Source organism: Sinocyclocheilus rhinocerous, unplaced genomic scaffold, assembly GCF_001515625.1.
Source record: "Sinocyclocheilus rhinocerous isolate Xijiao unplaced genomic scaffold, SAMN03320098_v1.1 scaffold1193, whole genome shotgun sequence".
NCBI classification, from domain to species: domain Eukaryota; kingdom Metazoa; phylum Chordata; class Actinopteri; order Cypriniformes; family Cyprinidae; genus Sinocyclocheilus; species Sinocyclocheilus rhinocerous.
Window position 1 is genome coordinate 1,080,565 of NW_015642181.1, and position 27,727 is coordinate 1,108,291.

General features: G+C 37.0%; 1 protein-coding gene across 1 annotated transcript in view; it reads left to right on the forward strand.

The window, feature by feature from the left end:
- The window catches only part of LOC107755714 (rho GTPase-activating protein 21-like), a 125,753-nt gene that overhangs the window by 65,806 nt on the left and 32,220 nt on the right, over positions 1-27,727 (forward strand). Inside the window, exons 3-4 of the mRNA XM_016572598.1 lie at positions 4,180-4,365; positions 10,669-10,690. Coding sequence (XP_016428084.1) covers positions 4,180-4,365; positions 10,669-10,690 — 208 coding nt within the window. The remainder of the gene's footprint in view (positions 1-4,179; positions 4,366-10,668; positions 10,691-27,727) is intronic.

Genomic DNA, 27,727 nt, shown 5'->3' on the forward strand with positions numbered 1-27,727 from the left:
TTGGGTATCTGAGTTTGAGATCTCTAATGAATGTCATATTGCTTGGGTCTTTTTTAAAGTGCCCCTATTATGGATTTTTGAAAATTACCTTGCATGCAGTGTGTAACACAGCTCTAAGTGAATGAAAACATCCTGCAAAGTTTGAAATCGAATTCCTGTGGATAGCATCATGTCTTTGAGGGTAAATCCATTTTTTTACTGCCAAAGGATGAGTCTGTGTAGAATCAATGGTTACAGCAATACCACAGCAGTATAGCAGTATATATTTTGATACAGTTCCCACACTAAATAAATTCATCAGTTAATTCGACTGTTACGCGTATACGTCAAAGTGCCATAAACAATGACACTTACCATTGAGAAAGGTTCTGCTCCATTCGTGTTTGCGATTGACTTACTGGTCCATCAGCAACTCTGGATGCTTCCTCGTCGGACTCGGGCTCGAATTGATAAGGTCAAATTGAAGCCATGTTGTCTGTTCATACACTGTATAAAATCTTCAACACTTGATAAGCCGTAATCCAGTAATGGTGATGGGCGTTCCGTTTCCGACATGCACTGCACGCAGTAGACTAATCACAACAGACTGGGTCATCGGACCAATGACCGCAGATTAGCCTCACGCAAAGGAGGGGTTTGGAAAAATGAAAAGTAGAGCGAACTGTTTGTGAGTCATTGAGCAAATAAGGTAAAAATAAATGCATATTATAAGACAATAAAAGTGTTTTTTGACCTTGCATGCATGTCAACCTGTTGTTTGGGGACTCCCAAAACCAAAATATGAACCTTTCATAATCCGTAATAGGGGCACTTTAAGAGAAATATTAAGAAACATGTGACTTCTGAAACAGTCAGAATTTGTCAACTTTTCTGGTATTACAGTAACTGTCCCAAAGTAACTGGAAAATTTAAAAAAAATGCACGTGCTAGCGAAATCAGAGCATGTGATTGGTTCTTAAATGTAACCAATGACCAATGGGATTGTATGTATTATCCATACTCTTTGATGGACTGGATGGTTTGTATGATGCTGTTTCTGGTGAGAAGGAGTCTCACACAGGGCAGCCATTCACTTCTCCTGGACTTTCCACCATTCAGACGAGAGCTTTTGCCAGATGTATAATTTAACAGGTTAAATTTAGCATTGGAAACAGGGTTGTGTGCCCACCACAGAGAATGTGACTGGTAAATGGTAGGGAAATGAAAAATGAAAGGCAGAGTAACGTTGTGATGTTATAGTGGGCGTTTTTGGAAAACCACGTGTATGATTCAAGGTAGCATTCACAGGTGGACCAGAGCAAAGACAGTAAAGAGAATCCTTCACACAGCAGTATAATTATGCGGAATGATCCCAGAAAGTTCTGAAATTGAGCTCAAGAATATGTTGTGTGAAGGAATAGAATATCTGAAAATGTCCTACTGTGAGTCAAATAATTGAACAAGAAGGATGTTTAAAATCACACAGAAATCACTATGCGCAAGATGCATACTAGATACTAGCATGCTAGTTTGCCATTCCAAACTTCTCTATCCATTTCTTTGTGAGATTTTGCAGTGGACTGTGTCCAACACTAAATGTGAGTGATTTAAATCACCCGGTGATGTCATTTCAGGCTCACGTATGTAAAAGCCCAGCCCAGTCTCTAGAGACGTCCACAGCTGTCTGTACCTGAGCCCAGCCACAAGCTAAAATACATCCATTCCCTTATAATACATCCATCTCCTGCAGGGCTAGACCGCAGTCTGGTCTGTTTGGCAGCCAGAATGACCCAGAGTCAGTGTGATGTTGTCAGAGCCCACCACAAACACACATCCTGTGGCGGAATGGTATTCTACTGACATTATTTCATAATGTAAATGACACACGTTTCCTCCGAGGATATAATGACGCTATAATGTGACATAACCAGAAGAAAATTAGTGATATGGGTGTCAAAAACACACTGTGTTGTGATGTGCATGGCATGTACAGATATGTTGGTCATTGATCATAGGAAAGAAATTTCTCAGTTGAGTCATTGTGTGACCATCATTGTCATGGCAGATATTTGAGAAGTGTAAAATCATGTGAGTGATGCTTTATAAACACTCACAGGATACTCTGTTTCAATACCCTCTGCCCTTAAGAGAAACCCATTGTTTTCAGATACCATATGAATGACATGATAACAGGGCACAAAACCTAGTGGGCTGCCTTGCTGACTTTTAAAGCAACATTTTTACTGCCCATCAGCATGCCTAATGTAAAACACATGGGACTTACTGTTAATTTTTACTGAGTCAGATGTTAGCATATTGCTAAGCTAATGATGTGGTACACTAATAAGAATAAAAATGCATAGTGAACTCAAGTATTGGGTAATAAAATCCACTTAAATGTTTTTATCAGTACTTTTAAGATGTAAATACCATGACCAGTTAACAACAGTCATTTTGCAGTTCTGTGTGGTGATGTTAGTGGCACAAAATGTTCTTCAGCTTTAATGAACTTTGATGAACTTCTTCAATGGTAGCTTGTGTCCTGGGTCTCATGGTTTGCTCATAAGTAACAGTTTATCTGCATATCCTGATCATAATACAGTTCAATGCCTGAAAATCATTTAGAACACCAAGAGACTCTATGTGAGTGCTGATGTAGCAGGTTAAAAAGGCAAATGTTTTGCTGCTGCATTAGGACAGGGAGTGCTTTGTGCAATGTTGAGCTTCTTTCAGTTCTTTTTCACTCTTACTGATTACCATGTCGGTATTAGGTCAAACAGACCCTCTGGAGATCATGCTCTTTAAATAATTTTGACCCTTTCTTGAATTGACAACAGTATTGTACTGCACATGTGGCAAAATAAAGTGCATAACCATTTGTAAATTGTGAAAAGAGAAGTGCTAGAAGAAGTGTAACTATAAAGTTGGTCTCGAATATCTAATTACACTAAAGCTTCTCCTAAGGACATTTTTTTTTCTGACGTAGGCCTATATCCTCCAGGCTAAAATTTAACCTATTATTATATTTTGTGTAAACAAGTGAACACAATAACACAATACTGTCATATATTCAGACAACAGTTACCTATTTAATGAAGGTAGATAAACATTTCTTTTATTGTTATCAACATTGAAATCTGTTTTTGCTGCTTAATATTTTTAATGTTTTTTGGAACCCATGATGTACTACCATTCAAAAGTTTGGGGCAAGTAGGATTAAAAAAGAAGAAAAAAAATAAAGAAAGACATAAATGAATACTTTTTATTTAAGAAGGATGCATTAAACTAGAATAATCAGTTCTAGTTTAAGTTTATTTAATAATTAATTAGTTAATGTATTTAATAATCAACAATCAGAAAAAAATTGAGTTTAAATTTCACAAGTTTTTATATCAACTTCAATATAATTGTTACTACTCCAATTTGTTGTTTGTTGTGACAGATTTATTCAAACATACATTAAATAATAAAGACAAAAAAAGAAAAGAAATAAATACTTTCATTTAGCAAGAATGTGGTCCTTGCTGATCAAACTGTTCAAACTAAACTGATAAAAAATGACAGTAAAGAAATTTAATATATTACAAAAGATTCATATTTCAAATACATAAATTTTTTTTAAAACTTTCTGTTGATCAAATAATCCTGAAAAACATATCACTGTTTCCATAAAACTATTAAGCAGCAAAAACCTGTATTAATATTTGAGCACTGAGCAGGTTTACAGAGAGTGACTTTCAAAAATAAACCTGCTTTGAAGAATATCCACTAATGATAAAAGTTTAACCAACCTCCCCTATGTAATCAGATATGTTTGCATAATAAGTTTTACAAAAGTGCATATACTTTTAATGTTAGTGGTTAAATAGAAGGGGAACAAATAAAAATAAAAATACTTTTTTGTGTTACATATAGTCACTTTTTGTTCAGCAGAATAATAAATAATTTTCTCTTAACCTTAAATATATCTACACGACCTGCTGTAATTTCACTCAAACAGGTTGTGTAGCTGGGTGGTTAAATATCTGAATAATGGTAACTGTAAGAATTTACTGTAGAGCTATAGGATGAATATAGGGCCCTTGAGCCAAAACCTTCACCTCAGTTTCCTCTAAGTAGATTCTCTCTGTAATAAGTGTACTGCCACTTTGGATAAAAGTGTCTGAATTACTAATTAACAGTGTTTGTTCTCTTTCTCAGGCCAAGCAGAAGGATGGTTGTGAGCGCAGCGAGGCATCGGCTCTGTCTCCGGCTGCTGAAGAGGAACCCTTTTCATGGCCAGGGCCTAAAACATTGCACCTACGCCGTACCTCTCATGGCTTTGGCTTCACGCTCCGTCACTTCATCGTGTATCCACCTGAGTCAGCCGTGCAGTCCTCTCTCAAGGTCAGCGCACAGCAAACATACACAGAAGTGCGGTCCAGATAAATGGGTCAACTGGTTTTGTCAGTTCACTTTCTCTCTAATTTAGCTTCAGAGACTCTGACAGAGATGTGCTTGAATCTAAATGCTTAGCTTTAGTGCTTTTCCTCATACACTAATAGGGAAATGTATGATGTTTGCATCTCAAGCAGAAAAAAAAACCCATCTACCGGGCATAACACCTCTATAACACCTCGTAGTGATGCTTTGTGTGTTTCTCAGCGCTGTGAATTCTCAATGTACTCAACTGTGGGTTGTAGAAATAAGTTGTGTATCAGCATATTTCACTGCAGTGTTAAAGCGATGTCTACCAAATTGGCATCGGACGATGTCTACAGTGAAACATCGTGATGGACGATAGGGTTGGGTACCGAAACCCGGTACCAATATGGCACCGGTACCTATGTAACCGGTATGTACTAGAACAGAATCAGAACACAGATTTCGGTGCCTCATTTCGGTGCCATGCCTGAGAGATCGATTGAAATATTTGTCCTCTGGTTTGCGCTGTTTACTTTCACTTTCGATTTCGCGATCACACGCACTCTGTGGAAAGAGAGCACATCTTACAATATCAGATATTTGTCAATGAGCTCAGAATCTGTTGAGCAGCAAATACTCCAGCATGGTCTTGTCAGTCATCTCTCCTTATTCTCGACCTGTGATCAGTCAAAGCTGACTCCGGTAGCTCTTGTTGGATGCAGGGTTGCCAAGTCCGCGTTTTTTCCACAGAATTGGGCTACTTTTAAACTGTTGCCATGGGTTGATTTTCCCAAGTGGGTTAAAGGTTTGAAATATTGCATACATTACATTTGACTGAAATGCTTGTATTGAAACATTTTGCATTCTACCTATGATAAAACTTTCATGGCCTTCTACATTAACTGTTCTCTCCTGGTGGAATGACCTGCCCAGCTCAATCCAAGCAGCTGAGTCCTTAATATTTTCAAGAAACGTATTAAAAAACATTTATTACTAACATTTGCACACTCTATTCTATTTCTATTCTAATGGCCAATCCATCATTTTTTCGGGAATTTATTTATTTATTTATTTTTTAACAAGTATCGGTTCAGGCACCGTTTAGGCTCCGGAACTGTTTTAAAAGTATCGATTTGACACCGGTATCGAAAAAAAAACAAACGATACCCAACCCTAATTGACGAGGTGGTATTAGGGGTGTGCCCGAAGCGTGAAACAAATAACGCGTTATACGGAGGCACTAAAAGGTTAGCCGCTTGCTAGCGGTAGCCTGTTGCATTACAGTACATGAAAGTTCACAAAGGAATCACAATGTCAGCTTAACATCGTGATGTCTGTCAGCCATCGGCAATGGACGATGACATCGTCTTATTGGCCCAACCCTATAGGAAACCCTTGTCAGCTACTGTCAAGCCTGTTATAAACTATATGCCACGTTATGGGATACTTTTGGAAGCATGGCCGTACCCAGGCTTTGTAAATTAGTGAGGTCTGGGGGTGTGTGTGTGGGGGGGATGATGGGGGTTGGTGTTAAAGAATTGTGTTACAATAACCCCTACAAATACAACTCATTATATACACTATAAACACTTAAAAGGAGACAGACATGTAGATGTTTGTGAAAGATGTTTTCTCTGTTTTGGAAGGATGATTATTTTTAAATCATATCCTATTTATTGCATCAAAATTTGTTAATACTTTACTATATTTAAGGGTGGATAATTTTATCAGTTGTTTATTGCAACAATAATCAAAATTAGTTAATACTTTACTATATTTAAGGGTGGATAATTTTATCAGTTGTTTATTGCAACAATACATTACTACAATAACTTTGTCTAGTGCTCTTATGAAAGTTTATAGCATGATTTGTGAAAATTTAACTATACTGAATGACATAGCACAGACTTCTTCATGGCTAGTTTTTGCTTATTTCATTTCATTCTGTAACCTACTTGTTCTACAGATCTGTGTGTACTAGTGTTCAATTCTTCATTCTGTAACTTGTTCTACAGATCTGTGTGTACTAATCTTAAATGCTACTGTTTTTGACAGCGTTGATAACGTTTATGACAGATAATATCATGATAATTTTTGCGTGTCCCTTACCGAATGTTGTATCCTGTCAGCAAAAACCTGTCCATGGGCTTTTTTGATTGATTTCAGTTTAAGTGCCGGCGATGTAGTGTTGCCAGATATTGATTCTAAAACAAACAAAAAACAAAAAATAAACCACAATTATTTCCAATCTTTTGCAAATAAGATAAAGATATCGCTGACTCTAAATTGCAACTTCCTACTTTATTAACTTTCTAAAGTGTTAAATTAAGTGGAAAAGACAAGTCCAAAAACGCTTATAATAGCTGGATCTGGCAACATCCCGCGCCCGCACCCTCACTCACAACTCTCTCAAGCCTCGTTCACTCCGCCAGCGTCTCGCAGCGATCATTTTCATAACAGGGACGCTAAACATTCTTACAAACTGTCTAAACTGAATTATACATGGCATGCAGGCATTCATACGAGGAGTTTAACAGCAAATTAGTCATTCAAAGAGCAAATTTTATTTTTTAACATGAAAAATGTACCGAGGTCCGGACCTCGGTGGCCTCATAGCTGGTTACGGGCCTGTTTGGAAGTAGTGATGCACTGAAATTATGTTTTTACTTAAACCAAAAAGTCGAAAACCAAAATCCTAAATAAAGTGTATTTAATAATTGGTTAATTAATCAAAAATATTTAATAATCAGGACTCAAATAAAACTGAGTTGTATATATAAACATTTAAATTGCACATAAGGCAGTTTTTATATAAATGTTTTAAGGATATAATTATGTTTGTACTCTGATTCATTGTTGAAAAATAAACATTTAAACTGACTGTAATAAAAAGTTTGTTTTCATGACAGATTTAAATTGCATTAAATAACAACATCACAATCATATTAAGTAATACTATAATGAATATGTAATATAGTGCATGCATTTAGAGTTATGAACATTGAAATGCTTTCATGATGATTGGTGTGGCAATATATATCTGTCAAGTCACATTAAAGAGTGTCAAATCATTTGAATTTTGACATACATAAATTTTTAAATTTTGTTATAAAATTGACTAAATGTGAAAACTGAGACTTTGTTTCATATCAAATATAACCAAGAACAAAATGTATTTTTGGCTGAATATTTTCGGTTGCCAAAATTTTGGTGCATCATTTGTTGGTAGTTATTACTACTCAAAATGCTGGTTCACTTTGCAGCTTATTACAGAAAGAAACCATCTGACCAACATGTGAAGTGACAAACCATAGTTTTCATAGTTTTTCATGATGATCATGTGACATTAAAGACTGGAGTAATGACTGCTGATAATTCAGCCTTCACATCACAGGAATAAATTAGGATTTTATATTGAAACATATTTGAAATTGTAATAATAATTCACAATATTATCTTTACTGTATTTTGATCAAATAATTGCAGCCTTGATGAGCATAAGATAATTATTTCCAGTCAAGTCACCTTTACTTATATAGCGCTTTATACAATACAGATTGTGTCAAAACATGTGCTGATAATGCAAGAGGACAATAGAAAACAGTCAGTTTATCAAAGTCAGTTCATTGTTCAAATTTTAAGATGTAAAAATGCAGTTTTACAAACGTTAGAAACATGACTTTCAAAGAAAAGGTTGCTATCCAATAGCACACCTAGGTTTCTAATTGATGACGAAGAATTGACAGCACAGCCATCTAGTGTTACACAGTGTTCTAGATTATTACATGCAGAGGTTTTTGGTCCAATAATTAACACCTCTGTTTTCTTTTTTTCAGAATTTAGCAGTAGGAAATTACTAGTCATCCAGTTTTTTAAATCAGCTATGCATTCTGTTAGTTTTGCGAATAGGTATGTTTCATCAGGCCGCAAATAAATATAGATAAATATAGTATAATCTCATAACAGTGAAAGGTAACACCATATTTCCTGATGATATCTCCCAAGGGTAGCATATAAAGCGTGAAAAGCAATGGTCCTAGAACTAAGCCTTGTGGTACTCCATACTGCACATACTGTGAATGATATGATAATTCTTCAATCACTGCTACGAACTGATGACGGTCAGATAAGTATGATTTGAACCATGCCAATGCAATTCCACTTATTCCAACAACATAATTTTCTAGTCTATTCAAAACAGTGTTATGGTTGATAGTGTTGAACGCAGCGCTAAGATCCAGTTGTGCTAATAGAGAGATGCAACCACGATCAGATGATAAGAGCAGGTCATTTGTAAATCTGATGAGAGCAGTCTTTGCACTATGATACTTTCTAAATCCTGACTGGAAATCCTCACAGACACCATTTTTCTCTAAGAAAGAACATAGTTGTGAGGAGACTACATTTTCTAGTATCTTTGACAGAAAAGGGAGATTTGAGATCGGTCTGTAATTAACTAATTCTCCAGGATCAAGTTGCGTTTTTTAATGAGATGCTTAATAACAGCCAGTTTGAAGGTTTTTGGAACATATCCTACTGACAATGATGAATTAATGATATTCAAAAGAGGATCTATAGGATCTTGGATGGTATAGGATCTAACATACATGCTGTTGTTCGTTTAGATGATTTAACAAGTTTATACAATATTTCCTTTCCTATAGCAGAGAATGAGAGGAATTGATCCTTAGGGAATCTATAGTGCACTGTCTAAAGCAATACTGTAGCTGACGGCTGCATGGTTATAATTGTATCTATAATAGTATCAATCTTGGAAGTAAAGAAGTTCATAAAGTCATTACTGCTGTGCTGCTGAGAAATGTCTGTGCCTGCTGATGCTTTATTTTTTTGTTAAAGGGGTCATATGATGCGATTAAAAGTTTTCCTTTCTCTTTGGAGTGTTACAATCTGTTCGTGAATAGATAAGAGTCCTAAAGTTGCAAAGACTTAAGTCTCAAACCCAAAGAGATATTCTATTTAAAAGTTAAGACTCGTCCACACCCTCCTAAAACGCCTCGTTTAAACACGCCCCCAGATGTCTATGTCACTCTGTGGGAAGATTTGCATAATACCGCCAAAATGTTTACGTAAAGAAAGAAGACGTAACTTTTATTCTCGCTGTAGTATTGTTGCCGCCGCCGCCGATTCAAATGCGAGTTTTGAGCAGTGTAGACATCGCGCCGGGACACGGCATCACAGTATGGTAAGTGGCGCAACATTTCCGTCACACGCTTGAGGTATTCGGACAATCACAACGCACTGGATAGCTGGCCAATCAGAGCACACCTTGCTTTTCAGAACGATGAGCTTTGTAAAAATCGACTCGTTTCAGAAAGTTGTAATTTCATTACACCAAATAAACAAAATAATGTTATTTTTTAGCAACGTCATATGACCCCTTTAATTTAGCCACTGTATTGAATAAATACCTGGGGTTATGTTTGTTTTCTTCTAAACGTAATGAAAAGTAAGCAGATTCAGCATTTGTTAAGGTTTTTCTCAATGTAGAAGTACTTTCCCTCCATGTAATACGAAATACCTGTAGTTTTGTTTTCTTCCAGCTGCGCTCCATTTTCCAGGCTGCTTTCTTTAGGCTGCGAGTGTGTTTGCTATACCACAATGTTGGACTGTTTTCCTTAATGTTCTTTAAGCATAAAGGAGTGACCGCGTCTAAAGTGCTAGAAAAGAGAGAGCTAATAGTTTCTGTTACACCCTTAAGTTAACCCTTAAGTTTTTTCTGATCTACTGGATATGTTGAGGAATTGAGACAAATCAGGAAGATTATTTACTAAGCAGTCTTTTGTTGTAGAATTGATGGTTCTACCATATTTGTAACAAGGAGTTGAATTTGCAACTTTAGCTATATGGAGATTGATTGTTGAATGTTTCCGACTTACCACAGTTGTTTGATGAACTCGAGCGAGAGAGAGAAAATAAACTGAGTGAGAGATAAAAGAAACAGTAGGCATGAATGACAAGCCAACAGGCTAATGGAATGCTAATGCTCTGCGCTAGTGGTTTAGGTTAAAAAGCGAACAATGTCAAATTAGTTTGATAGATAATATCAGAAATATGGTGAGAATTAAGTTATATTTTGCAGTTTAAACAACAGAGAGTGATTCCAACAGAAAACTGAGCTACACGGAGCTACAATAGCAATCACAAAAACATTAAAACATCTTAGTGACCCCACACTTTTGAACAGTAGTACAGTCCCACAAAGCTCTTGATTTCTTGATTTCTTTGAAACATTTTTAACACTCTTTTATCTTCTCTCTCTTTCAGGATGAAGACAATAGTAGCAGAGGTGAGTTTAACCGTTCTGTGATCCACCTTCACTGTGCTTGTTTATTTAAGGCTTTTCTCTGAGTCATTGCACATGGTTGTCTTGGACTGACTGAGTTGATTGTAGACTCAAACATCACAAGATCATAGCCATACAAAACATAAAACATAATCACTGCAATAATAGCCATGTTAAAGATTTTGGTCCAGATCTTTTTTTGGAGAAACCAGATTCACTCCTCATGATAATGGGTCGAAGGTTCTCAGAAATGCAGGTCTATATCTGCTGTGTCTGTCATGAACTTTAGAGTGAGGTGTTATCTTCAGTGGTCTGCGTCTGACCTTGCACCATGTGAATTGCTGGGAATCTTTAATGCTCGTGCCCGGGGCCAGAAAACTTCCAGCTGGCAGTGCAGCATGCTCTCTGGCGGTTGATCAGCTTTGGGCTGGGGTAGTAACGAGGCAACAGGGATGAGAGACGTGCGGATCCATTTGCAAAGCTTTTATTCAAAGGCGTGGTCAGAAACAGGCAAGGGTCAGACAATGGCAACAGGTATATTGAGGGCAAGACACAAGAATAGTCCAGTAAGCGGGCGTGGTCGAGGATCCAAACACAGGCGATGGTCCAGGCGAGGGGTAATCAGTATCCAAACAGGGCGAGATGAGAGGGGTAATCCAGGATGCACAGGCAAGAATCAGAACACGAGAAAACAGGCAAGGCAAGACTATGACTAGACTATGGAAAACTCAATGACAGGGAATTGGCTCCGTAAAGTAGCTACACTAAACGTGTTTGGTTACTGCAGAGCAGTGTCAATACTGTTTGTGGAGTTACAAATCATATAAGGTAAAAGAATGTACACAGGTCTATTTTCAGTAGAATAACTGCAGAATAATGTATATATATACAGTATATGAGAATAGGGTTGTAAATGTTTGATATTCACAGTGTTGGAGACCCTGGCAAAGTCTCTTCAGATCCGTATGGTTTGTTGGCAGTCTTTCAGTATTAGCCCTAACATCATGCCCTAACCTGGGGTGGTTTCCAATACAATGATGTAACTCGCTGCTTAACTATCATAATATGATGCATCACCGGAGAAATTAACTAGCTAGTTGCTACTGTTTCCTTAAACCATAGTGACATGGTTGCATCCCTGTAATTTGAACAATGTTGGTTCAACAATATAGGGCTGTTGTTAATGGCATTAGTGATAATTGATTTCAGATTATAGTTCATTTACACAAAACAACAGACTTTTTTTTAAATCACGCTTACAATATGTAACTGGCACACTTCCGTAGGCTATATATGCAGTATATGCAGTCAGCAGCATTCAAAATGGCATTGTTTGTTGACACACTAAAATATATAGCTTGAAATGTGTATATCAGGGGTTTACAACCCTGCTCCTGGAGAGCTACCGTCATGCAGATTTCAGCTCCAACCCCAATGAAACACATGTGAACATGTTAATCAATGTGTTCATGGTTACTTGATAATTACAGGCAGGTGTGTTGAAGAAGGGTTAGAACTGAAGTCTGTAGGATCGTAGCTCTGTAGGAGCAGGGCTGGAGATCCCTGCTGTATATTAAACCTAATGAAAGATATAGAATGCACTTCATGTTAGCTTGCTTATTGTGCTCAAGAGCTTGGTCTAGTGTGTAAGTCCACATGTCCTACTTACAAGAAAATATGCTTCTAACCACAGGTAGAAAGTTGTAGTTTCAACCACACATATTTGTAATGCTGTTTGCAAATGTTCGCTGGAACTATGGTTTGGGAAACACAAATCTTTTAACTATGTTAGCAAATACAGAACTTGTAACCGTACTTGGTTAATGATGCTTTTGGGAAATGCATTCCGGGTCCAAAACTTTTTTCTTTTCCGATAATCACTTTTAATTTACATCACAGAAGAAAACATCTGTCACTACTTTCAATTCAGTGCGACTTTAACAATCATTTGTTACAACAAAATACTGTATTTAGAATTTTGTGTCAAACTGCAAAAAAAAAAAAAGGAACAGATTGAGCTTCATTGTAGTGTCTTACATTATCGGAATACCCATAAGACCTTGAATACTTGCTGAGTTCTGCATTTTTTAAGCACATTTTGACAAAAGATTGCAATAATTAGGGATGGGTACCGAAACCTGGTATTAAATGGGCCCCGGGGCTAAATTATGAAAGACTGGAGTATCGATAAGCTCTGACGTTAACGGTTCTGCTGTCAGTACTGGAGAGATTAGGAAAACACACAGCCTACATTTGTTATTGCTATATATACATAAACTTGCTATCTCACCAGAGTCACCAGCTGTTTTTATATGTATTAAAGGGGTCATATGATGCTGTTAAAAAGAACATTATTTTGTGTATTTGGTGTAATGAAATGTGTTTATGCGGTTTAAGGTTAAAAAAACACATTATTTTACACATACTGTACATTATTGTTTCTGGGCGGTGTTATGCAAATCTTCCCAGATCGTGACGTAGGTATGTGGGGGCGTGTTAGAACGAGCCGTTTTAGGTAGGTGTGGCTGACTCTTAACTTTTATAAAGAATATCTCTTTGGATTTGAGACTTTAGTCTTTGCAACTTTACAGATCTTCTTTATGCACCAAGAGCTTGTAACACTCCAAAGAGAAAGGAAAATTTGAAATCGCATCATATGACCCCTTTGATATTAATACATTTGTCTGTGATGCATTTTTGCTGTTCACAGCTTCAGCGTGCACAATATGAAAGCCCTGTTTAATTATGATAGAGGAATGAACTAAACATTCAAACGTCTGCTAACACTTTAGGCCTGTGGCTGTGATATTAAGCTAATTTTATTTTTTATTTCGATTTTGGCTTCTAAGGATTCTAAAAAAGAAGATATGAGGTAAAACTATTAACAACTAGCAGCATTTCGTCTAGCGCAACTTCCTTCTCTTAACAGTGGTGCACATTCGTTCCTGCCTAAAACCCAAACTTAATGTCAGAATCAGCACAATCGGTGATTGTTGTAAAATGCCATCTTTACTGTTGCTTTACTGGGACATGTTTGATAATAAAACGTTGAAAGCACAATAATCCGTGCAAGAGACACTGTTCCCCAGGCTGAAATGTGTGCGTGCGCTCCAATACGGACCGCAACTAGACAAGCAAATTACACTTTGGGCTTCGGGTGACAGGTGCACGTCCAAGCGATCAAATACACACAAAATATGTCAACATTGCCAGCTTGGAGAGTGTTCACTTAAACACAGTTATGTCACAGAGAAAATCCCATGTGTGTCAATATTGTCTTAAAGTGACAGCAGTGACTGGCGCTTGGGCCATCAATGTTAATCAAACAACAAAATGCAAAGAGAAAATCACACAGCTCTCAATCTGAATAACGTTAGCTTTAATAACCATTAATCTATCAATTCATACAGTGGAAACTATGCAGTGTTCATTTACATTTGATTACTTTAGTTGATTTCTTTTGTAGACTATATTACTTACCTGAACAGTAATGTTAGTAGACCTTCATGGAAAATTTAAAGCATTGTTTATTTCATTTGTATCTTTTGTTTTATTGTATTTATCAGTTTGTTTTACTTTATCTCTTTATTCATGTTCTTACTGTGTCTTATGTATATAAAACACTAAAAATGCCTGCACACTGATGCATTTACAAATTGATGTTTTATTAATTTCATTAAATATTTATTTTACATTTCAGAATATAAAGCAATGTTAATTAGTATAATAATCTTATAAATTTAATAATCTTAATTTGTATATATATATATATATATATATATAAGTACCGATAAGAATACCATTAAAGTACCGGATCGATAAGCAGTATCGGTAAGAGTAGTAATACCGTTAAAACCTTAACGATACCCATCCTTAGATTGCATGTTTCCGTAATCTACATTATGGTTTTATCTTTAGCATAGAATGAGTACAGTAGCTCACATAATGAACACCAGCAGCCTTTGTATGCCATATTTTGAGCAATAGTGGGTTAAATGCTTCTGAGTTCCATTCTTGGATTAACTGGACAAAACCTGTCAACTTCTCAGTACAGCACCTCATCTTGAGTGTCAAAATGGTCTAAACACATCATAGTTTGTGTACAAACTCCATCACCTGTTTCCAGCACATTTTGACTTCCAGAAAATCCATCTGTCCAACTTTAATGTGAATTTTTTGTGCATATCAAATATTTCCATTCAGTGCAAATTCTAAAATTGCATAAAATAGATAGTTGGATGTAGGGATATGCCGGTATCAAATTTTCATGTTGCGATTATTTGCTCATGCTTTTATCACGGTATTCGGTATTATCACGATATTGAAATTTCATTACCGTGATATATCGCATTACCGAATACCGGCACAAGTCTAGTTGGATGGAAACCCAACAAGTGAATGATTTGCAATATACATTTTATAATGTATTTTACTGTTTGCATGTCTGAATGATCTCTTTGTCCAGTCCGGTCAAGGCAGCGCCATCTCTCTCTCTCTCTCTCTCTCTCTCTGTTCTACTGCAGTGTTTGTCAGATTTCTTCTCATTCACATCTGAAACACGTCCTTCATGACAGCAGGAAGATCTTCTCTGGCTTTCATCTGCTGCACATATTTGTCATTTTTACTGCACACACTCACTTACACATGCACATATAAGATATTCAACATACTTCCCTTCCATAGAAACCTTTTAGTGTGTAAAGTTCTGCAAACTCGCAATGAATTTGTCTGTAATATAGCCTGTATATCATCTTTACACATTTTTTCATTATCACATCAGTTTCTCTCTCAGATGCTGATTGGCAAACTCTGCCTTCCAGCCTTAGGATTCTTTTAACCTTATTGACTTCATCTGAAACTCAATAAAACCAACTTAATGTTTAAATTATCATTTGTGTTCTATTATTTTTATTATGTAGTTCTGTATTTATGTTGGAATTCAAGGCCTGCTATAATGTGAATCTGATTACAACCAAGTTTTGTTGGTCCTTCATGCCCAAATAAAAAACTAATTCACAGATAAAATAATTCCAGTGTGCTTAATAGTCTTCAGTAATTAAGGCACTAATCACAACCCTTAACAGGCAAAGCTAAAGGCATATTACAACTGACACAGCCGTGTAATATGATGTTTTCCAGAAGGACGTAGAGAATTGATTGGCCTTTCAGTGACAGATTTGGTATAGAGGTTTTCCTGCAGGAAATTGAGCTGCAGAAATTTCTCGTAACCGTTCTTAAATGGTGCATTCCAAAGAACGCTGCGATGGGGGTGTGTAACTTGAGACTCTCTCACAGACACACACACAGATTTATTGTAGTGTTAAGGAAATGCTGCCCGTATGTGTAGCACACGCCTTCATTTGGCAGCTTGTATTACTCTGCTGAAGGGCAGTAATACTCTTCAAATCTCAGAGTGTGCACTGAATGGTTGCTAAAGCATTGGTAGATGCACTCTAAGAAAAAAAGAAATGTGCAAAAATTGTTCCTTTAGGGGTACAACAGCTTATCACTGGGGCAGTACCCTCAAAGGGACATCTTTGTACCGTCTTTACCCCTAAAGGGCTCATAATAGTACCGTAAGAGTACATATTACTATACTACTCTAAGTTAATAATATGCACCCTTTAGGGGTAAAGAAGTTACAAAGGTAATTCTTTGAGGGTACGGTCACAGTGACAAGCTGTTGTACCCCTAAAGGCACAATTTGTGCACTTTTTTTTCCTGATTATGTGGTTGCTAGTTGATTGATTACGGCCCATATCAAATGACCCCAAAAGAGCCTCTGATATTCTGGTTTCTAGATATGACTCAAGTCCCTCTCCTTATCTTAGTAATTTGTGCCTTAGCAAACACAAATAATAATATATTTTAAATATTTCACTTGTTTAACCTAGAAATGTAAAGTTTTACTGAAGTCTTCTGCTTCTCAGATTTTTCTCTTGAGAAAAAGACCCCAATAGTCTCACACGTGTCTACTTTAGAAGAGATCTCAACAATGACTCAAACATTTTGCACAGATTTAGCAAGATATAGTACAAGTCTGTAATGCAAAATGTTTCAGATATCGTTAATAGTTCAAACTGAAATGCAGTTCTGTCATCATTTACAGTTTCAAACCTGTATTACTTTTTTATTCTGTGGAACAAAAAGAACCATTTTTTGTCCATTGTCGACATAGACTAAAAAAACATTTTCCAAAATATCTTTGGAGTGTTCCACAAAAGAAAGGACTGGAACAACATGAAAGTGAGTAAAAGATGACATAATTAAAATTTTTGGGTGAACTGTCCCTTTAAATGACAAATTATTTTGCTTTATGAATTACATCCTGGCACATTTCAGAATGCAACAATGAGTGAAATCAAGTTAGAGCTTTTGCACTCACTTGAGTTTATTTCAAGTCTAAGAAATACTCTGAGAAATTTCCTCTGGGTTTGTCACCAAACAAGACAAACTAGGATGTTTTCTTCCTCTTTTCGCTTCTTATCATTACATAGGACTAAATGTTTCCTCACAGTAATTAGGATGTTTATTTGTCTGACGTGTGTGTGGATGGAGATCTGCTCTCCACGTGCAGACAATCAGGGTGGAATGGTTGGAAGTCATCCAATTTGAGCTGTGTATAAACAGCTTTATGAGATCAGCGCTTTTACTGCCTTTAAAATATGTTTGAAAGAATGACACAATGTTTTTGTGTGTTTGTTGTCTTTTGCTTTAATGCTGTAAAGCCCAGAATATATTTCACTTAGTTCTCAGCATCTCTTCCTCCTGAGATGTTTAAGGTGTTGAGCTGAGGAGGGGGAACTCACATATTAGGGCAAATTTACTAAACAGTTTTTTTTGGCGCAGACCCTGCGTCTCATTATAGAATGCACTAAATTCACCCACAAAAAGCTAGCTGTAAACAGGTTTATTAGAACACAATGTCCTATCCAGATGTGACAAGGAAAAAAATGTTTCTGAAGACAAGCACCTATTGCACCTTTAACTAATAAATGTTAATCAGAATTCAAATCAAACATTTTGTCCTAACCAACCACAAATGCATTGAGGAACACTTCGCTCTGTCTCAATTATGCTTTAAATTTCATTGGTGTTGTGCCTGGTAGCCCCACTCACTTTGAAAACTCATTGAACCGGTAGGAAGGCCCCTTTAAGAAAATGTGACTATTTAGATTCTGCCAATATGTGGGCGCATTAATTTTCCCTTGTGATCAGTTTGTTTGCTCTATTGCACGATTTGCATTATACCTTAAAACAATGCGGATAAATAAATATCTCATATCTGTGGTCACAGTTCATTCGTGGTGAATTCCCCCTATTGTTTTTTGCTTTAAGTCTTTGATACAGTTGAATAAAGATGCTGTAAAAATAAAAAAGTCAACATCTGTTCAAATATTTGTTTTTCTTTTCTGTGAAAATACATGCCAGAGATATTTCATTTCATTTTATTTTCTTGCCAGTGTTTTGGGTGGCGTCCATGAGGACAGGGATGGGAGCAATAGCACAAGCAAATAGATGGCGCAGACCCTGCGTCTCATTATAGAATGCACTAAATTCACCCACAAAAAGCTAGCTGTAAACAGGTTTATTAGAACACAATGTCCTATCCAGATGTGACAAGGAAAGTTAATTGTGTATAATAATAGAATTAAAGGTGCAATAGGAGATCTTGGAAAATGCTAACTTTAGCCTGATAGCACTGAAAGCGAACGTCCCACCCTCCCTGCAATCGCCGTCCAAAGCCACGCCCCCTGAACGCATTTATGCTCACTGACCAGAGACAACATTACTACAATAGGCTACATCAGGTTCCCAATTCCAGCCCATGTTCCGAAGTGAAGTAAACATCAACGTATTTCCCCTGCTCAGGGAGGAGGGAGCAATGAACACTGTGTAGGGATTGTTTTTCTTTTCTGTGAAAATACATGCCAGAGATATTTCATTTCATTTTATTTTCTTGCCAGTGTTTTGGGTGGCGTCCATGAGGACAGGGATGGGAGCAATAGCACAAGCAAATAGAATTCCACACGATTCTTGGAGGACCAGTAAAACCTCACCTTACGCACATTGTGGACTCATTTTGGATGTGCTCCAGACACGGACTCTTGTGTCTCTTTATTACACTAGAGCTGCCTGACTGCAGTAGATATAGAGAACGCTCATAAATAAGAACGCTCTGGGTTCACAAAAAACAATGTGTTTTTGGCTCGGCTGTCACACACAAGCTTGGCTGCTGTCTTCAACTTTTACTGTGTTCCTGCACCTGATTACAGATGAACAGGTCCAGTGTTATGTGCAGTATTGGGGAAAGTTGCTTTTAAAAGTAATGCATTTCAATATAGCTTTACTCCCTAAAAAAGTAACTAATAGTGTTAATTTGTTACTTTTTATGAAAAGTAATGTTATGTTAGTTTTGCATTACTTTTTCTCATCTGGGCTGGGTTTGCTTGTTTGTTTTTAATATAAAAATTTATATTTTTGGCAAATGTAAAAGCGCTTTCAAGACAAAAGTGAAATGAATAAGCCTCAGGCTGAAGGAAATGCAAATCCATGTCTGTAATGTAAAGGGTGCAGCTCAAACTAACTTTTCAGCTCTGGTGCAATAGGACACAGGAGAAGAAAGTTCAGTGCTCTCGTGTTCCGGTCTCCATAGAAATCCATGTTAAAACATGTTTTTTTTTTTATATAACTAAATATAAAAATGTGTGCAGGGTTAAGCTATGCTGTTGTTGGCTGCCACAGTAACAGCAATAAGCTTAAGGAATTCCTGTAAAATACTTTGCGTACCAGCAAATCTGTCCATGTCTGGGGCTGTTTGCCGTGCATAAATGATGACAAAAGAAATTGAGCATGGCTTGCACTGCTTAAGTTAAAAAACTGTGTATGAAATAATAATGAAAATAATGTGTGCTCTTATCATTTTGTGGACAAAACTTCGCCCCGATTGGGAGCTGTATATATATGCTCTCATCTGTTTTCAGTGCAGCTAACCTCACGTCGCGAGACGGTCATTGTGACACTGTTATCGGTTTGGAAAATATGTTAATTTGACTAGAAACACCAAAGACCGGAAATGTAATGTGTGTATGTATAAATATATATTTTTTTCCTTTTTCTTAATATTTCGATTTTTTTGCACCCTCAGATTCCAGATATTCAAATAATCGTATCTCGGCCAAATATTGTCCTATCCTAACAAACCATACATCAATGGAAAGCTTATTTATATATATGTATATAATTACCCTGCACCACAAAAACAGTCATAAGGGTCCATTTTTCGAAATTGAGATTTATACTAGGGCTGCACGATAAATCACATGTGATATTTAATGCGCATCTTGTCAGTAAAGCCAGTTCTGTAATTAGCGGTAAATCTCCATCATGTGCGTGCTTTCACATTAAGCAGCATTTACTACACAGAGCCGTTGTTCACTGACAAGCTGCGCAAAACCACAGTCATATATGAACTGGCTTTACTGACAAGATGCGCATTAAAAATTGCATGCGATTTATCATGCAGCCCTAGTATAAATCTCAATTTCGAAAAATTGACCCTTATGACTGGTTTTGTGGTCCAATATACAGGTGCATCTCAATAAATTAGAATGTCGTGGAAAAGTTCATTTATTTCAGTAATTCAACTCAAAGTGAGATGAGTAAATGCATGTTCACGTTTAGTCTAGAACTACAGTAACCATCATGTTTACACAGCACACACGATGCATCTGCACGTACTCCAGATTTCTCTCAACATGGGAACAGGAGAGCTGTCTGTCAATAAATGGGAAAACAGAGTGATTGGCGTTTCTTATTTGAGAAAAGTTACTTAGATATTTTTCTTGTAATTTTAAAATTAATGCATTGCTTAACTAGTTTATTTATTTATTTTTTTATTCTGTTTATGGTTTAAAATTTTCAAGTATTCATTTCATTATCATTTAATACCACCATCCCTTGTGAAAAAAGAACATACACTTCTCCCAATCAAGTAGGTATGCACAGTTATCAGCAGAGGTTGATAATCTCAAATATCAACCTATAGGTCTATCATCATGCTCTCCAGATATTGATATTGCCATTGTCAAAACTCTGGTTGACCAAGGTCACTGCAGTGATTTCTGTGTTGGACTGATTGATGCATTACCGACATGTTTTGTGGTGTGTTCAATAGAGGTGGCAGCTTGTGCAGCTTTCTTATTGAAATGTATGGTGTGTGATGAGTGGTTTCTAGGCAACAGACAAGGTGACTGACAGCTCAGAATGATGATGGGTAAGAACTAGGGCTGCACGATAAATCGCATGCGATATTTAACGCGCATCTTATCAGTAAAGCTGGTTCTGTAATCAGCGGTAAATCTCCATCACGTGCGTGCTTTCACATTGAGCAGCATTAACTACACAGAGCCGTTGTTCACAGGCAAGCTGCGCAAAACCCCGTTCATATTTGCGCGATTTTTTGCGCAGCTCGTCAGTGAACAATGGCTCTGTATAGTTAATGCTGCTCAATGTGAAAGCACGCACGTGATGGAGATTTACCGCTGATTACAGAACCGGCTTTCTGACAAGATGCGCATTAAATATCGCATGTGATTTATCGTGCAACCCTAGTAAGAACACACAGTGATCCTTTGGTGTTTATACTGTATTTTAAATCGAATGACTTGCCATTTAGAGCTTATTAGAAACAGATATGAGTATATTTGGGAATTAAATATAATATATTCAGGACGTCTTGTTATTAATTTGAGAAATTAAATTAGAAAATGTTACATTTTTGAGTTGTTTCCATTTCTTTTAAATTCATGGATCATCAGGGTTTTCTCAGCACTGTCATAATACTATCTTGCACAGTATATTCCTGCGGTTTTCTGTTCACGAGAGTCAGATAAGTGATGGCCTTTCATGTCTTTTACACTTGTGCTGCATACCAAGTCCAGTTCCTTAATTATTCCCTTTCTCCCTCCGTTGTCTGAGAGCGAGAGACAGAGAGAAAGAGTCTGTGCTGTGTTGTGCAGGAATTTGGCCCTGCTGTGTAATGTTGAGGGGAATCAAGGGAATGGGCGTCCTCCCAACCGCTTCCAAACAACATTATCCAACACAAAACAACAGGAGGGCCAGCTGCGCACGAGAGACTTTAGCCAAAATAACACACACAGAGACGGAAAAAAGACGGAGGAAAGATTAGGTCAAATAGAGAAGAGTGGAAAATACTAGAGTAAAGATTATAGAGCAGAGTTTGGCAGAGCTCTTTGTATCAACCAGAGAACACATTATGAATTTGTGCAGTCAGCCAATCAGATTTGACTTCTTTAGGTTCTTTCACTGACTGTCTCAGGCTAAAAGCTTTTTGAAAGACATCTCTTATGCTCACAGACTGCATTTATTTGATGATAAATGCAGTAAAAACAGTAATACTGTGAAATATTAATACAATCTAAAATGTTCTATTTTAATATATTTTAAAATGTAATTTACTTCAGCAGCCATGCATTCAGTATCACATGATTCTTTAGAAATCATTTGTATATGCTGATTTGGTGCTTAAGAAACATTTCTTATAATTATCAGTTGTTGAAAATATTTTTTATGGAAACCACCATACACTGCCATTAAAAACTTTTTTTATATATAAACAAAGTAATATTTTTATTCAGCAAGGACCCATTAAAATGTTTAAAGTGATATAATTGATTAATTTAAATTCACATGTTTAATTTTACAAAAGTTTTTTTTTTTTTAAATGCTGACATTCATCAAATATTTCTGAAAAAAGTATCACCGCTTCCACAAAAATATTAAGCAACAAAAACATTGATTTTAAAACATTGTTTTTAACGTTGATAATAGGAACAGTGTTTTTAATTTGTAAAAATATTTTACAATATTGCTGTTTTTACTGTATTTTTTATCAAACAAATGCAGCCTTGGTGAGCATAGGAGACTTATTTGAAAAACATTAAAAATATCCAAATTATTCCAAACTTTTGAATGATAATGTGAAGCATATTATTGAGTTTTCGAACAAAATCTGGCCAAAACACCATTACTCACCTGTTTTAAACTTATTTTTACACCAGATTGAAGAATGAAGAAACTTCACTGAATATATCGGGGATTTTAGATGGTAGAGAAGAATAAGGTATGCTTGTGTAAATCAAGTGGTTCAGGCAGTTACCACAGAGCCTGGTTTTGGGTTGAACTCATTTGCCCCACAAACCCTAGAGCGTTGTATACTTGACTGCCTGACACTGGTTCCACACGAGCAGTTTGAGGTGCAGGTGCAGATTGCCTACAGCAGAACAGTTCTTGATTTCTCACAATAAGTCATATAGTGTGTTGACACTGGCTGGGTTTTGAGGGTGAGTGCAGTTCAAGCTGAAAACATCAGTCATTTATTTTATATACCTCACGCTGAAAGAAGAAAGAGCCCCGGAGAAGAGAACACTGGGATATGAACTAAGCTGGGGATTTTAGTTTTATACTGCAAGCTAGTGAGAAGCAAACTGTCCAGTAAAAGCTGTGTGTTTGTTGTGGAAGCATTGTTCTTTATTCACAAGCCCATACACACTCACACAGACTAACAAAAGAGATTCCAGATGCTGGGGGGGTTACACAAACCTGTCCACACAAAGCCGTTTTTTTCAGCGTGCCCTCCTCTGCCCTCTATTGATGTGTTGAAGAAAAGCATGTTTGAATGAGTCACCCGAGGGACAGCGGAGAATTTGGCACACCAGCCAGTGTGAAACATCATCACACATGTGGACACATTCAGATCAGAATAGAGTTATAGCTGTTAGTTTCTCAGCTCTAAAAAGATGCTTTAAACTGTTCTGAAAATACAGATTGTCATCATTTATTCACCTTCATGTTATCGATTTTTCTTTTTTTCTGTGAAGTACTGTACAAAGGAGCATGTTGAATATTCATGTTGTGCTTCACATTAAAAGTAACATATACACTGATTAAAAAAAACTAACAAAAGTAATCCAGCATTCTTCAGTGTTCCACCTTCAGTATTTACATATATATGAGGCTAGACCTAGATATATCAGTCCTTTTGGAATCCGTATAAAATCCCATTTGGAAAACTTGGATATTAATATGAATATCATAACATCAACACATTTGAGCCCTATATCGCCTTGGGATATTTAAAAAAAATAATAATTTAATATGATGCACATGGCTCAGTATAAAAAAAAGCTAAATCATTTGAATGTTTATCAGGAGGGATTCTTGAATATAAGATGCTGCTTACCATCTCATGTACCAGTGTACACAGATATATCAAAGTCAGATGTATATGCCGCATTAGTGATTGGGTCAAAACGTTTTGGCAAGAGCATCCATGGACAAAGTTCAATTTTCACAGCTGAAGCTTATGCATTACTGTTAGCTCTAGAACAAATAGAAAAGGAACACCAACATAAGTTCTTAATTTGCACAGATTCTATGTCCTGCCTATAAGCACTTGTGTCTTTAAAACTGAACACCTTGCAATTATTAGTATACTATAGTAGTATAGCTACAGGTTGTATATAGTGTTGCTTTCGTCAACGAAAATTATGACTAAATATCGTCGTCAACGAACCTTTATCACGTGACGAAAACGAGACGAGATGCAACGTAAATGCTGGTCATGTGACGATGACTATAAAATGTATAATGCAATATTGTTGATGAATAAAAACGAGACTAAATGTGGTTTACAAAATAAAAACTATGCTAAAATGTCTCTTCATTTTCGTTGACCAAAACGAGACGAAACGAAATGTTATAACGTTATTTCGTCTCGTTTAGTCGCGTTATTATTATTATTTTGCAGTATTTCTGTTTCCTGTGTCTCACTGCATCAGGTCGCACTGCGCAGACGCAGGCGACGTCACTTCCTCAAGCCCCACTCGAGGCATTATTTAGAAGACGACAAAAAACATAGTTAAGTCTGACACAGAGAAAGGGACCGATGGCCGGCCAGCCGGGGTTCGTCTTTATTTAAATTTATGTGTGTGTACTTCTAACATGTTTGGTTGGTAAAATAAATGTTGTAAATTCAAATCAGAGCGTCTTCCGTGTCTGGAATGGATGTATTCTTGAGTCTATAAGGTAACAATAATATAATAAGATAACCTTGTTTGAAATGGGTTTGGCTAAAAGAAAATTTTGGTTTCGTCTATACTACTAGGTACTTATACTATATTGACTGGGTTAAATAGAATTGCATTACTAAAAAGAGACTAAAATACAATTTTCATTGACCAAAACTAGACTAAAATGTCATCAGTTTTCGTCGACTAAAACCTGACTAAATGTCATCAGTTTTCGTAGACTAAAAAGAGTATGAACGTGACTAAAACTAATAAAAACTAAAATGACAGTTTCACACAAAGACTAGACTAAAACTAAAATTAAAACAGGCCGCCAAAAACAACACTAGTTGTATATACAAGATGTTGAATCGGACATTCAAGACTCACTCGTTCATATTTATTGAAAGGAGAAGAGAAACCAGTTTGTGACTTGTGTAAGAATTTTTTGAGTGTAAAACATTTTAATAGAATGTCCGATTTTAAATTATTTTAGACAATGATATTATTCAGAAACTAGATAAAAAAAAGTTTGTCAAGACAAACTTTGAGGTTGACTTGAGAAAGCCTAGCCTGAAAGGTTAAAGCAGTTGTAAAAGCTTGAAGTTTGAAAATTTAGATAGATGTTAATAGCATGTTTCTAGCATGATGCTAGCATGTTGTTAGCATGTTTCTAACGTGATTAGCATATTGCTAGCATGATTAGCATGTTGTTAATCATGTTTCTAGCATGATTAGCATGTTGCTAACATAATCAGCATGTAGTTATTGTATTGCTAACATGTTTTTAGAATGATTAGCATGTAGCTGATATGGCGTTAAAACCTAAATAAATAAATATACTCTGATCAGCCACAACATTAAAACCACTGACAGGTGATGTGAATAACATTGATTATATTGTTACAATGGCACCTATCAAGAGGTGGGATATATTAGGCAGCAAGTGAACAGTAAGCTCTTGAATTCCATGTGTTGGAAGCTGGACAAATGGGCAAGCAAAAAGATGTGAGTGACTTTAACAAGGGCTAAATAGTGATGGCTACTAGACTTCAGTCAGAGCATCTCCAAAATGGCAAGTCATGTGGGGTGTTCCCCATATGTATTGGTTATTACCTATTTACCAAGTGGTGCAAGGAAGGACAGTCGGTGAACCAGCATCGGGGTCATGGGCACCCAAGGCTCATTGATGCCAATGAGCAGGGCCCATAATGACCCCTGTAACCACAGAAAGCATCTGCATTGGGCATGTGAGTGTCAGACTCGGACCATGGAGCAATGGTCCAGCAAGGTTGCCTGGTCTGTTAAATCGCAGTTTCTTTTAGATCAGGTGGATGGTGTGTATACATCATTTACATGGGCAAGAGATGGCAGCAGGATGCACTATGGGTAGAAGGCAGGCCAGCAGCTGTGTTATGTCTTGGCCAATATGGCAAGTCGGGGTGTTCCCCATATGTATTGGTTATTACCTATTTACCAAGTGGTGCAAGGAAGGACAGTCGGTGAACCAGCATCGGGGTCATGGGCACCCAAGGCTCATTGATGCACATTGGGAGCGAAGGCAAGCCCGTCATGTCCGTTCACACAGAAGAGCTACTGTAGCTCAAATTGCCGAAAAACTTAATGCTGGCCATGATGAGAAATGTGTCAGAACACACTGTGATGCACCAGTTTACTGCATATGGGGCTGTGTAGCCTCAAATCAATCATAGGGCCCATAATGACCCCTGTAACCACAGAAAGCATCTGCATTGGGCATGTGAGTGTCAGACTCGGACCATGGAGCAATGGTCCAGCAAGGTTGCCTGGTCTGTTAAATCGCATTTTCTTTTAGATCAGGTGGATGGTGTGTATACATCATTTACATGGGCAAGAGATGGCAGCAGGATGCACTATGGGTAGAAGGCAGGCCAGCAGCTGTGTTATGTCTTGGCCAATGTTCTGCTGGGAAATGTTGGGTCCTGGCATTCACGTGGATGTTACTTTGACATGTACCACCTACCTAAAAATGCCGACCACATACACCCCTTCATGTCAGTGGTGTTCCCTGATAGCAGTGGCCTCTTTCAGCTGGATAATGCACCCTGCCACACTGCAAAAAATTTTCAGAAGTGGTTTGAGGAACATGACAAAGACTTCAAGGTGTTGGCTTGGCCTCCAAATTCCCCAGAACATCTATGGGATGTGCTGGACCAACAAATTTGATACACGGTGGCCCCATTTTGCAATTTGCAAGACTTAGAGTAGGCTATCTGTCTCCGTGCCAGATACTACAGGACATGTTCAGATGTATTGTGGAGTCCATCTCTTAACGTATCAGAACTGTTTTTGCAGCACAAAGGGGACTTACATGATATTAAGAATGTGGTTTTAATGTTGTGGCTGATCAGTGTACAACTCATGCTCTATATGCTAAGTCTTCTGAAGCGTTGCAGATTTAAGTACCTTTGAAATGACCATTACCACGGATATTGTGATTGACATCGACAGCCCATTAGTCGATGACTGTAATCGTATAACTGTATCAGTGGGACATCCTTTCGAGCATTTGATTATTTTCACCTCTCAATAAATCCATTAAAAATTCAGTCTTGGCAGCCTGATTCAATAGATGAGGATGAGCCATATCATATTATCCATAGCCTCTCACGTGATGCCAATACTAATCAGATTGAACTACAATTCAAATGTAGTGGAATTAAATATTAACCTCCTGGTCTGGTACTGAGCCACTATATTGATAGTATCCAATTACTCTAAAACCATCAATTGATCATATGAATTACAGGATATGGGTGAATGTTCAGTACTGGATAAACCAGGGGTACTTGAAATAATAATAATAATAATAATAATAATAATAATAATAAAATGGCCCCCATTGTGGCAACTGATTGAGAAAAGATGTTCATACCATATACCACAACTTCTTTACTCTACTCAACTTAAA